This window comes from Delphinus delphis, chromosome 2 (genome assembly GCF_949987515.2).
Source record: "Delphinus delphis chromosome 2, mDelDel1.2, whole genome shotgun sequence".
NCBI classification, from domain to species: Eukaryota; Metazoa; Chordata; class Mammalia; order Artiodactyla; family Delphinidae; genus Delphinus; species Delphinus delphis.
Window position 1 is genome coordinate 131,641,532 of NC_082684.1, and position 12,056 is coordinate 131,653,587.

General features: G+C 40.2%; 1 protein-coding gene across 1 annotated transcript in view; it reads left to right on the forward strand.

Annotated features, from left to right (window-relative positions):
* MYO9A (myosin IXA) overlaps positions 1-11,729 on the forward strand; it is a 269,941-nt gene extending 258,212 nt beyond the window's left edge. The window contains exons 41-43 of the mRNA XM_060005673.2: positions 3,757-3,959; positions 5,998-6,140; positions 6,819-11,729. Of these exons, the coding sequence (XP_059861656.1) occupies positions 3,757-3,959; positions 5,998-6,140; positions 6,819-7,282 (810 nt within the window). The 3' untranslated portion in view covers positions 7,283-11,729. The remainder of the gene's footprint in view (positions 1-3,756; positions 3,960-5,997; positions 6,141-6,818) is intronic.
* Positions 11,730-12,056: the final 327 nt, after the last annotated feature.

Sequence of the window (12,056 nt, forward strand, 5' to 3'; positions counted from 1 at the left end):
AGAGTGACTCATTTATACATATATATACATTCTTTTCATATTCTTTTCCATTGTGGTTTATACAGGATATTGAATATAGTTCCCTGTGCTATACAGTAGGACCTTGTTGTTTATCCATTCTATATATAATATTGATAGTTTGCATCTGCTAATCCAAAACTCCCAATCCATCTCTCCCTTACCTCCTTCCACCTTGGCAACCACAAGTCTGTTCTCTATGTCTGTGAGTCTTTTTCTGTTTCGTAGATAAGTTCATTTGTGTCATATTTTAGATTCCACATATAAGTGATATCATATGGTATTTGTCTTTCTCTTTCTGACTTACTTCACTTAGTATGATAATCTCTAGGTCCATCCATGTTGCTGCAAATGGCATTATTTCATATATATACCATATCTTCTTTATTCATAGAAGTCTATTTCTTAAATTCTGCATACATAGGGATTTTTAGTTTTCTCTTTGTAACTGCACTGTCAGAAAACTTACTTTAAATTAATTTAAAGGTCAGATAAACGATTTGAACCCTTGGAAATGTATTGTATTGCTGTATGTGCTTTAAAGTAATGAATATTCTGTAGTTAGATCGTGAATTCTATGTATGTCTGTTATATCACTTATGTTTATTAAGTTGTTCAGTTCTATGAATCTACTGATTGGTGTGTACACACTTGTTTTCTCTGTGCTGACATGGTAAGTCTTTTACGCCAGCCTTTTTACTTTCAGCCTTTCTGAATTCTGAATGTTTTATATGCATGCTTTGTAAACTTAATATAGTTGGGTTTTCTTTTTTTAATACAGTCTGATAATCTTCAGATTTTAACTAGAGCATTTAATCTACTTAATTTAATGTAATCACTGATATATTTGGATTTAAATCTACTATTTTATTTTGTGCTTTTAATTTTTCTTACCTGACATATGTTTCTTTTCTTTCTTTCCTTTTTTGGTTCATTCTTGCCTTTTTCTTTTGGCTACTTTCTATTATTCCATTTTTTTCCTTCGTTAGTTTTGAAGTTTTATACTTTTTTACTCTTCTTTTAGTAGTCAACCTAAAGATTACAACATAAATTTGTGGTTTATCACAGTCTGTTAATTGGTGCTTTTATTTTTTTCCCAGATAATGCAAGGACTTTAATATGCTTTAGCTATTATATGATGTAGTTGATGTTGTTGTTATGTTTTTAATTCCTGGTGTATTTTAAATTCAACACATTATTCTTATGTTTTATGCAAATTATTTTAGACTTACATATTTACCGTTTTCATTGCTCTTCATTTCTTCCTCCCTGACTTTTCTTCTTGGGTCATTTTCTGTCTGCCCTTCCTTTAGTGCAGATCAGCTGGTGACAGATTTCCTGTCTTAGTATGTCTGAAAATGTCTTTATTTCAACTTCATTCTTGAAGTTTGTTTTTGTGATGTATAGAATTCTAGATTGGCAGTTACTTTTTCCTTTCCTCTTTTGAAAATACCATTTATTGTTTTCTGACTTACATTGTTTCTGTTGAAAAGTAAGCTTTGAATCAAACAGTTGCTTCTTTGTGGCAGGTACTTTTTTTTTTTTTTTGACTGCTTTTACGATTTTCTCTTGCCTTTAATTTTTAGCAGCTGTCTCTAGGTATGGACTTCTTTTTATTTATCTTTCCTAGAGGTCAAAGGCTTTCTTTAGTCAGTAGGTTGATATCTTTAATTAGTTTTGAAAAATGTTCTGCCATTATCTTTTTGTTATTTCTTCTACAGGATCTCTCTTCTCTCCTGGTAATCTTTTTGTATATGGTAGATCTTTTTATTGTTTTCTTCTATCAACTTTTCTCAATTTTTCTAGAAAATTTTTTGTTTTGTTTTGTTTTCTCTGCTTGATTCTTTGTATTTTCTTCTGACCTAACTTCTGGTCCACTAATTCAACTATGTCTTTCTATCTCTTTCCTTCAGCATGGCTATTTTAAGTCTGTTCTGAGAGCAACAATATCTGGTGTCATTGAAGGTTTCTGTTGTTTTTATTGGTTTTCATTTACATTGTCTTGTCTCCTTTTGTGCTTGGTTGCCTTTTGTTGTGTGTGAGACATAGTATTTTTAAAAATTATTTGTAAAAATATTTTGAAACCTGAGATGATGTTACTTTCCTCCAGATAGTGTTTTCATTTCTTCTGCCAGGTCCTAGGGTACTAGCAAACTGGGGTTACTTTAATCCAATTTTAGGGATTACAATTTTCTGAACCATTCAAAAGACTTGAAGCTAGGCTTCAGTATCTGCAAGGACCATAATAATTTCAACTTACACTTATATCTAGGATGCAAACCTTAGGGGTCCCAGCATCAGGCATGGATGGGAATGGAGCCCACTGCAGCCCACACCCTTGCCTGGGTCTGGACTATTATTCTTTACCCCAGAGGTTGGCAAACTTTTTCTGTAAAGGACCAGAGAGTAAATACTTGAGGCGTTGTGGACCATACAATCTCTTGCAACCATCAGTGCTACCATTATTCTGCAGAAGAGCCATAGACAGTGCGTGAATTAATGAGCATGAAGGCATTTCAGTAAAGCTTTATTTACAAAATCAGGCACAAGGACAGATTTGGCCCAGGGGCCATAATTTGCTGACTCCTGCTGTAGTCTGTCAAAACTCTGCTCAGACTCTCATCCACCTCTTCTTAAATTTAAATTAGCCCTGAATGCTGGGCTAGCCTCATCTTGGTCTACCTTGTTAGCTCTCTGGTGCCTTCAAGAATATGTTGGGTTTTTTATGTTTGGTCCAGTTGTTCTCAGCAGGAGGTTTAATTTTAAATACCTAGTCTGCCATTATCAGAAGTGAAAGTTCTGTGCAAGGTAACCAGTTAAAACAATGAGATTTTTTTCCCCCTCTGATCTCAAGAAAGAAGTTTCTTGAGTTGTTCTTAGAGAATATCTCTCACTAACACCCTGTAATATATAAATGACTTTTTTAAAAAAATAAAACTGAGTTTTAGGACCTGTTTCTATAGTCTTCCTAGAGAGACTGTATATTCCAAGGTTAAAGTTATAGAGCAGTGTTGTCCATCAGAACTTTCTTTGTTGATGGAAATGTTCTAAATCTGCACTGTTCAATATGGTAGTCACTAGCCACCTGTGGCTGTTGAACTTTTGAAATCTGGCTAGTGTGAACGCAGAACTAAATTTTTACTTCTGTTTAATTTTTAAAAAAATTTTATTGGAGTATAGTTGATTTACAATACTGTGTTAGTTTCAGGTGTACAGCAAAGTGAATCAGTTATACATATACATATATCCACTTTTTTAGATTCTTTTCCCATGCAGGCCATTACGGAGTATTGAGTAGAGTTCCCTGTGCTATACAGGAGGTCCTTATTAGTTATCTATTTTACATATAGTAGTGTCAATCCTAATCTCCCAATTTATCCCTCCCCCCGTTACCCCCCATTTTATTTTAATTAATTAATTTAAATAGCCATGTGTGGATATTTAGTTTGGAGGGAATGCAGCTTAGATTAAAAGAAGAATCTTGTCTCAGTACACAGTGTGTTCTTACACTCCCACCCACCAACGTACCCATTTTCCAGTGCTCTTGCAAGAAAATGCATAACCTAAATGTGTTCGATGGATGGTATCTCACTAAATATCTTAGGTCTCACAGAATGTTTCTGCTTATTCCTACCATTCACCAGGTGTGATGGAAGTAGTACACTTGTTATCCTAACTGGGCCAAGTAAAACTGATCAGTCACTCAGTTTACCTTTTAACACATATTTTTCTTTGCAGGGGAAGGGGCGTCTTCGTCGAGGAAACTATCCATGCCCGTCGTCTCCTGTTGTAGTTCGGTTGCCCTCCATGTCTGATGTCCCAGAAGAGACCTTGACTAGTGAGGCAGCGCTGGAGGCTGACATCACAGAACAGCAGCAAGCAGCTATGCAGCAGGAGGAGAGAGTCCTGACTGAGCAGATTGAGAACCTGCAGAAAGAAAAGTGAGTTTCCAGGGGGAAAGGGAGCGACTAGTTATCTGTTTTCATTTCCTTCCTTCTGTCCTTTTCTTATTCTTCCTTATTGTGAGTCAAGCACTAGGTTAGGGATATAGGGGATGTGGAGATGACAAAGACATGTTGCCTGTACTCAGGTAGCAATGTGAAAGTTGTCACCTCAAGGAAGGTTGCTCTGTGAGCTGGGAGACCAAACTGCAGCTGCTACAGTGATGATTCTGGAGATGTTGACTGGGACAGGGTGTGTCAATCTTAGCCAAGATCCCTAACAGGTCACCAGCCTTGGTGAACAGATTTGTCTTAAAAAGAAGGAATAAGGATTCCCAGGCTAAGATTATTCAGCACTCCATAAAGGAAGGTTATTATCTGAAGATCAACATAGCCATGGGGCCAGCACCTGGCTGGTCAGGGTAAGGCAGCAACTCTAGTGGGTGCTGGGATACTAGGTAGGTAAATTGGTTGCAATTTAGGCAACACATAAGCCGCTCTGTGACCTCTACCATCACTGGAGCAGGAGTGGGTATCCCTACATCTTTGGGATAATGTGAACATCCCATGGTTCTCCCTGAAGGTACTGTGCAGTGGTTTTGGTTGACAATGATGACTCTTATGTTTTAAGGGGAGTTTTGTTCCTGATTTCCCAGGATCCCAGAATCCTAGGTCTGAGAGCTTGATTCATGAGAGGTTATGAGTCTGTTAAAGTACTTTTTTGCCTGTCAGGATTGAATCTAGAATTTGGGCAAGCTAGAAAAGGCAGCTAGGGCTCAGGTGTGCTGAACATGGTAAGGCAAAAGTGGTCTACTTTGACCAGGGGCTAGCTATTTGATATAAAAATGATCTGAAAAGAGGACCTAATTCAGTTTTGATGAAAATGGTATTGGAAGTATTGAAGGGTGAATAGGAATTTTCTAGGAAGGTGAAAAGTCTTTCCAGAGAAAGGAAAACGTATGAGCCTAGTCTTAGAGGTATGAATGCTCACTGCTTATGACAGTTGTAAATGCAGTAATGAGTTGCTGGTGAGACTGTCCTTGAAAAGATTGTCCATGAATCTCAAGCTAGATGTTGGAGGTATTAAAGGATGAATAATTTAAAGCTAGGTAGAGTGGAAGGGAAGCTACAAGGGCTCTGAAAGGGAGGAGACTCGATGAAAAACAGAGTTGCAGTTGGAAGGATAAGTAGATTGTGGACAGAGTGGAGGATTGGATTGACAAACTCTAGGATCTGCCCATTGGAGAAAATTGCCTATATAAAGTGGAGGAGAGGTTGTTAGGAGTTGCAGACGTAAAGGAACTTTGGTTTTAGAGTATTAATGTGAGCTTTCACAAAGATGTGGATTGAAATAGATCAGGGTGGTGTCAGGCAGTAGTGAGAAAGCGAGATTAGGAGCCAAGTACCAAAGACGTCAGGGAATGAGGGGGCATGACTGAGAGGTAGGTGGGTGACTGATGAGGAGGAGTAGAGAATACTCTTACGTGGAGATGGCAAGGGCTTCAAAGGACAGAAAAGGTCAGTCAGTGTTTTACTTCATCTAGGAGACCTAGAGGTCTCTCCTTGGTCAAGGTAGAGGATATAGTCTGTAACCAGCGAATAAAATTTTGTAGAAAATAGTTTAAGCGCTGGAAGGAATCCTAGAGACTATCTAGTTTAATCTCTTTGTTTTGTGTATGAGAAAGTTGAGGTCCAGAGAGAGGAAAAGTACTTTCCTGATATATTATGAATGAGTTTAGAGTGAGTTTAGAATCATCTCCTGATTACCAGCCCAGAGTTCATTTTACCAGAAGGTCTCGTAGCTTCAGCATCTTTCTCTACCTCATGCTTAGCCCTGTTATAGGTCCCAGCCTTTGCTGTCTTTAGCCTTCACTGTGACTGTGCTTTCAGGTCCTTATCACCACCCTGGAAAGGAACAGTAAGAAATGTGACTATTTTTGCTACCTCAATTCCTGATTTTCACGGAAGGTCTTTTTTCCTGTTGTCTTCCTTCCGTTTCTTATCAAATGATATTGCGTTTCTTGATTGTATCTTACAGGGAAGAGCTAACTTTTGAGATGCTTGTACTGGAACCCCGTGCCTCTGATGATGAAACCCTTGAGTCTGAGGCCTCCATAGGGACTGCTGATAGCTCTGAAAATTTGAATATCGAGTCTGAAGGTGCCATCGCTGAGAAATCAGGTAAATGAACATGTTAGACCAAAGACTCCAGATTTGTTTTGCAAAGAAGGAATAAGGATTCCCAAGTGAAGACAAAGTCCCTTTCAAGAAGGCCTTGAGTTTACATGAAAAAGTGACAAAGTCCTAAAGAGTTGAAATATACCAATTTTGTGAAGCTTCTATACAAATTGTTCATCAGACCAAGCCTTCAATGTAAGGCGTTACTTTTGCAGTTTGATGTTTTCTCTATATTTACCACAGAGAAAAGGCAACAGTCACAGTTTCTGTGTCTTACTGACCCACGATCCATTTTCTAAGGGTGGGTAGCAGGAGCTGAGCCCTGCTGTGAGATGGGACTGTACCAAACAAGGTCTTTAACTGCCTAGCGTGTTTCAGCAAGATGTGGAATTGACTACATATCCTGGCAGTTTTTTAAATGATAGGGACGGTTGTAGGCCTCTTCTGATGCCATAGTCCAACTCCAGACTTCCTTGGGGTTGATTCTGAAACGATATGGGTGGTGTAGAAATGGGTGGTGAGCTCTTCTCGAGTCGTGTCTGTGCACAAAGTAGGTCGACCTGGACCCTCCAGATCTTAGCCCACCCACTTTCACATGTGGACAGTGACACCTCTTCATCACACGACGATTTGTTTCAGAGGGAACTGCCATTTACAGCTTCGGTCTCTTTCTTACATTAGAGAGAAGCTTAGCCCTTATCTCCCTGAAGGCAGCTGGCAAGTCTGAACCTTCAGGCAAGTTGCGGAAGCAGCTAAAAAAGCAGCAAGACTCACTGGATTCAGTGGACTCTTCAGTCTCTTCTTTATGTTCGTCTAGCACTGCATCTTCTCATGGGACCAGAAGACGATTTCAAATTTATTCCAAATCTCCATTCTACCGAGCTTCCTCAGCTGGCGAGGCCCTGGGAATGGAAGGGCCATTGGGCCAGACCAAGTCCCTAGAAGACAAGCCTCAATTCATCAGCAGAGGAACCTTCAACCCTGAAAAGGGCAAACAAAAATTAAAGAATGTGAAAAACTCACCTCAGAAAACCAAAGAGACCCCAGAGGGGACAGTTGTGTCTGGCCGCAGGAAAACTGTGGACCCAGACTGCAGCTCTACCCAACAGCTAGCTCTCTTTGGAAATAATGAGTTTATGGTCTGAACTGGCAGATGTGTTGTCCCTTCATGGCTACATCTCATCTTTGGGGCCTCATCACCTGGTCCACAATATTCATCCTAATTGTGGTCCTGCCTCTCGCCCAAGCATACAACCAAGACCTTGTGTGCTGAATTCCTGGTCCTCCTGCCGAAGCGGAAAGGCCTCTTTGAAGCCTGCTAGGGATGGTGCCAGTTGTGCCTTGGCTGCTGTATTTGACTAGAGATTTGACTAAACAAAGCAACCAGGGCCTGGGGATTTGGGTCAGTTGTGGAGGTCTTTGTAGTTGCCTCTCCTCCCTCCTCTTTTCCCTTCCCAGAGGTGAGTGTGGAACTGGGGGGACATTGTGGGCTGGAGGGACCCACTGATTTCTGACATTTGAAGAAAACATATAAATCTTTCTTAACCATGAAAGTGAAATCCTTTGGGTTTATTTTGGGATAGTTAGGAGCTGGGGTAGAATATAATTTTTTTCCAAGGATTTATAAACAAAAAGCCTAAGCCCTCTATTTTAAGATTTTTGAAAAACACTCCATGTTATATTCTGGGGAAAGTGAAAAAGCAGTTGTCTCCATTAAGCCATCAGAGCATGTCTCAGACATCTGTGGTTACACAGTGAAGAGGAGAATACATGTTTTGCTTTTGGTGATGTTTGATGTCATAATAATCAATGCTGGTTTAACTCCTGGTTAGTTCCTGCCAAATATATTGCATGGCCTGAAATTTCAGTAGCTATACTGTTCTTATAGCCCCTGATTCTAGGATCAGGTTCCTCTAATATTTTTTAAATGTCCCAGAGACCTGGTGAACCCTAAACGTGAGGGTTTCATGCTAATCCATCCAGGCTTTTCTCTTTGTGTAGATTAAACTGAAGATGGTTTATGAACCTATTTATCTGCTGGTGGATTTCCACCACGAGCTCAGACAAATAATGTGACCATTTAATCACTTCTCCCCAAACATTCACACACAGCACTGCATGAATAAGTGTTACAGAAAGCTGCCAAAAAAAAAAGAGAAAAGTTTTTAATATGACCCATCTAACTTTTATCTTCTTTTCCTCAGACCATCAGTATTAAATAGAAGAAAAAAAAAATCAAGGACTACTTGAAGCTATTTTTGTTAATATTCTGGTTACTGAAGTTTACTGTAAATATATATATGTATAGTATGCATATTTCTTTTTAACCTTATGCTACCTTGCTCCCCATGGAATTTCTTCCCACAGATTAGGGGCCATTGGACGTGATGGTGAGAGCCACTCATCCCTGGGTTGAGGGAAAAGTCAGACCATTTTTCTCACCACTGGGTGTCTCCATATACCTGAGTTATGAAAGCATTTTAAGCTTCTTAGCATTTGTGGGATTAGAAATCTGTTTTTGCCTATTTATAATATATGGAAAATGAAACATGATACCCTTTCTTGAGATAAGTATGTGAAAATGTTTTTTTAAAGTTACTAAATGCATCTTGTCTAACTACCACATGCACTGTTCTAAAAAAGAGCCTTTACCATCTGTAACCTGAATTTTGGTTATTCTTCCTTTTCATACTTATTTGATGTGAAGTTATAGAAATATTAAGACTTTTGTCAAGGCAGAGTCTCTCCTGTTACACAACACTGAACCTCATGCCACTGCCTCCTTGGTTATCGTTGAGCCCCAGAGGCCAGACATGGAACATCATTCTGAGTGGCAGCTACAGGTAGCAGGAGGCTTACCTCTCTCTGGTTTGGGTTCAGAAATGACCTCGGGAAAGGAGTCTTTTTAAATCTCCAGAATGGTGATGGTTAGTAAGTAAATGTTAGATTTTATATCCTGCAAACATCTGCCACCTTGTTCATGCTGTCCTGAGGAGTAACAAAGGTAAAGCCTTTAAAAATCTGAACTTGAGAGTCTCCTAGAGTAAAACCCAACCCCTCAGCATGGGGTGTCAGCGTGGGTGCCCCAGTCCCCGTGCCCGGCGCAGTCTGTCCCATTATTCTTGGGAGGGTGGTTTTCAGCTGGCACTAACTACTACTCTCCACTTGCTCCAGAACATTGTTTAAATACCATACAAAAAAAAAAAGAGATTAGCCCTGTTGAATAGTTTTCTTTGGCCCACGGAAATGGCCTGGGAAACACATCTTGGCACGTGGCCTCCCCTCTGAATCTTTGTGGAGTTTTTGTTTTGTTGCTGTTGTTTTGCAAAGTAAGTTTTTGGCAGTTAAAAAACTACTCATGTAGGTCACTTTATAGGAACCAGGCGATGGATGTTAAGAGACTTTATAATTTTTCTCAGGGACCTAAAACCTGAAATTGGATAAAATTAAATAAATATTTGTTTTTCAGTTGCTAGATTTGTGGATTTCTAGTCATTTAACAAGCTGCCAGAATGGAGGGTGGGGGTAGGGAGATCCATGCAATTATAAGAATGGAGAGCAAATGTGGGACCCTCCCTTTGAAGGAAAGCAAGCCGTTGTTCTCATAACATAACAGGCATTGTTGGCCTGGGAAAGAGATGAAGCCATAACTCTAAAATACTGTCAGAACCAAGTGCTGTATCTCCTTCCCTTTGATTTAACTGGTCCTCCCCATGGTTAAAGTTATGTTACCACAAGGCGATGCTGTATTACCAGGGGTCCCCAATCCCTGGGCTGCAGACCGGTACCGGTCTCGGGGCCTGTTAGGAACTGGGCTGCACAGCAGGAGGTGAGTGGCAGGTGAGCGAACGAAGCTTCATCTGTATTTACAGCCGCTCCCCATCGCTCGCATCATCGCCTGAACCATCTCCCCTCCCCCCCACCCCCCGCCCCCTGTCTGTGGAAAAGTTGTCTCCCATAAAACCAGTCCCTGGTGCCAAAAAGGGTGGGGACCGCTGCTGCATTACAATCACTTATGATTGAGATATTTAACCTTAGTATGTGTCAAATTTGTGTTTACTATTGCTTCTCTGCTCATTTTCTTTGATCTCAAATGCCTCAAAGGAAATCCCTGCATAGCAGCAGTGGGGCAACCCCTCATTTGAAGCCCATACTCTAATATGCAGAGCATTCTCTTCTTATCACACGTTCCCAGCCCCAAACACAGCCTGGATTTTTAATTCTCCCAATTAAAGCCAACGTATCCCTTATCATGGAAAATGTAATGGAAGCAGAGAAGTGTGCATTGTGTATCACAAAGTGAAGCAAATACAGGAAGGATTTAGGAAGGTGACATGCTGAGTTTGTAATGCGCTTTATACTTCCTGCCATTTTAATTATTTTGCCACTCTTGGCTTCTGAAAGACAAAGGAGATACAGCTCAGTATGAGCCTTGTAGAGGCAGAGGGACCTGGGGTTAGGGGGTGGGATACAAGAGCCCCACCTTCTCATGCTTTGGAAACCAGCTACAGCTCTTACCTTGCTGGGGGGTTAGTGGAGATTTCTGTCTTCCATCACAACAATAGGATTGTTTTCACTGTCAAAGACAGGGTTCCAGAAGCATGCTGAAGAGAGGAGGTCCAGCAAGGTTCTGCAGGCCCACTTTAGTGCCTGTGGGCCATGGTTTTTTAACTATAATGAATGTGTACCTTTCACAAGCACTTTGGTGAACCAGAGAGAAGAAAGTATTCTCAGGATGTGTTTAAAGCTAAGAGAGTTTTAAGAAGAAACAAAGTCCAGACGGCTTTGCTCATCCTTCTCTCTCCCTATTTTCTCCCCCTTGGTGGGGAGCTGGACAACATCATTCTGTGTTGACAGATGTGTTTGTCTGCCCATAATTTTGTGACAGTTGGCACTGTCCCCCAAAACCACGCTAGCCTTGTAGTAAAATTCCTTGGTATTTGTGGGAGTCCTCTGTCTGTGCCCCTAAAATACTATTAACCACTTTTCTCTGGAACCACTCCCACATTTGATTTGGTGGTAAAGGGCAAAACAGTGATTGTGGAGGTGGGTCTTTTAGGTCTTGTTGGTCTCTTGGTTGAAACTGTTTTCAAAAGCCCCACCAAGGGGTCTATTACCTTGCTCTCCATCCATACTTAATGCCTATTTATCAGCCCTGTTAGGTCATATAAAAGTTGCACCTTTTGAGCAAGTAATTGTGTTTACTAAGGGAAAGGTGTGCACTACAGATTAGTATTATATTATTTTAATGGATTGAAAGTAATTTATAAGTATGCTGAGTGTAAATTTATAAAAGACTATGTATTGTAAAAGGACATATCCTGTGAAATATAATATCATTTTACTGTTTAACAGAATAATTCTATACGAAGAATGATTTGTCTCACCCACAGAACTGATGACATTCCTGATGCAATCAACACGCACTTTGTGATTTCCTTTTTTTCTTTTTCATCTTTTTTTGGCGGGAGGGAGGGGGACATCATTTGTATAAAGTAGAGTTTGTGTCACTCAAAATATGCACTGTATGGCTACACAAGAGCAGCTTGATGAACAGATCACTCCATGGCTCATTAAAGAACAAAGCTTCCAGAAGCAGCAATACGTGTGGTTTGTTTTCTGACCATCCTGGCTCCCACCCCAACTCACTCCAACCTGAACCCAAGGAAGAGCAATGATTTTTGTTAAAGTGATGTTTTTTTTAAGGAAAGGGCTGAGCCCCCAAATTTTCAAAGTACAGAGGTGGTAATTATTGGAACTCAGTAGAGTTCAAGTGAAGGTGATATTCAAGCTGTGAGTTTTCTGTAATGGATGCTAAGCTGTCAAGACTTCATTTAATCGATTTAGAGGTAGGCGGGCAGGGAAGGCAATAAATCTACATTGAGGATCCTCACCAAAAAGGCCATGAAGAAGTAGCAA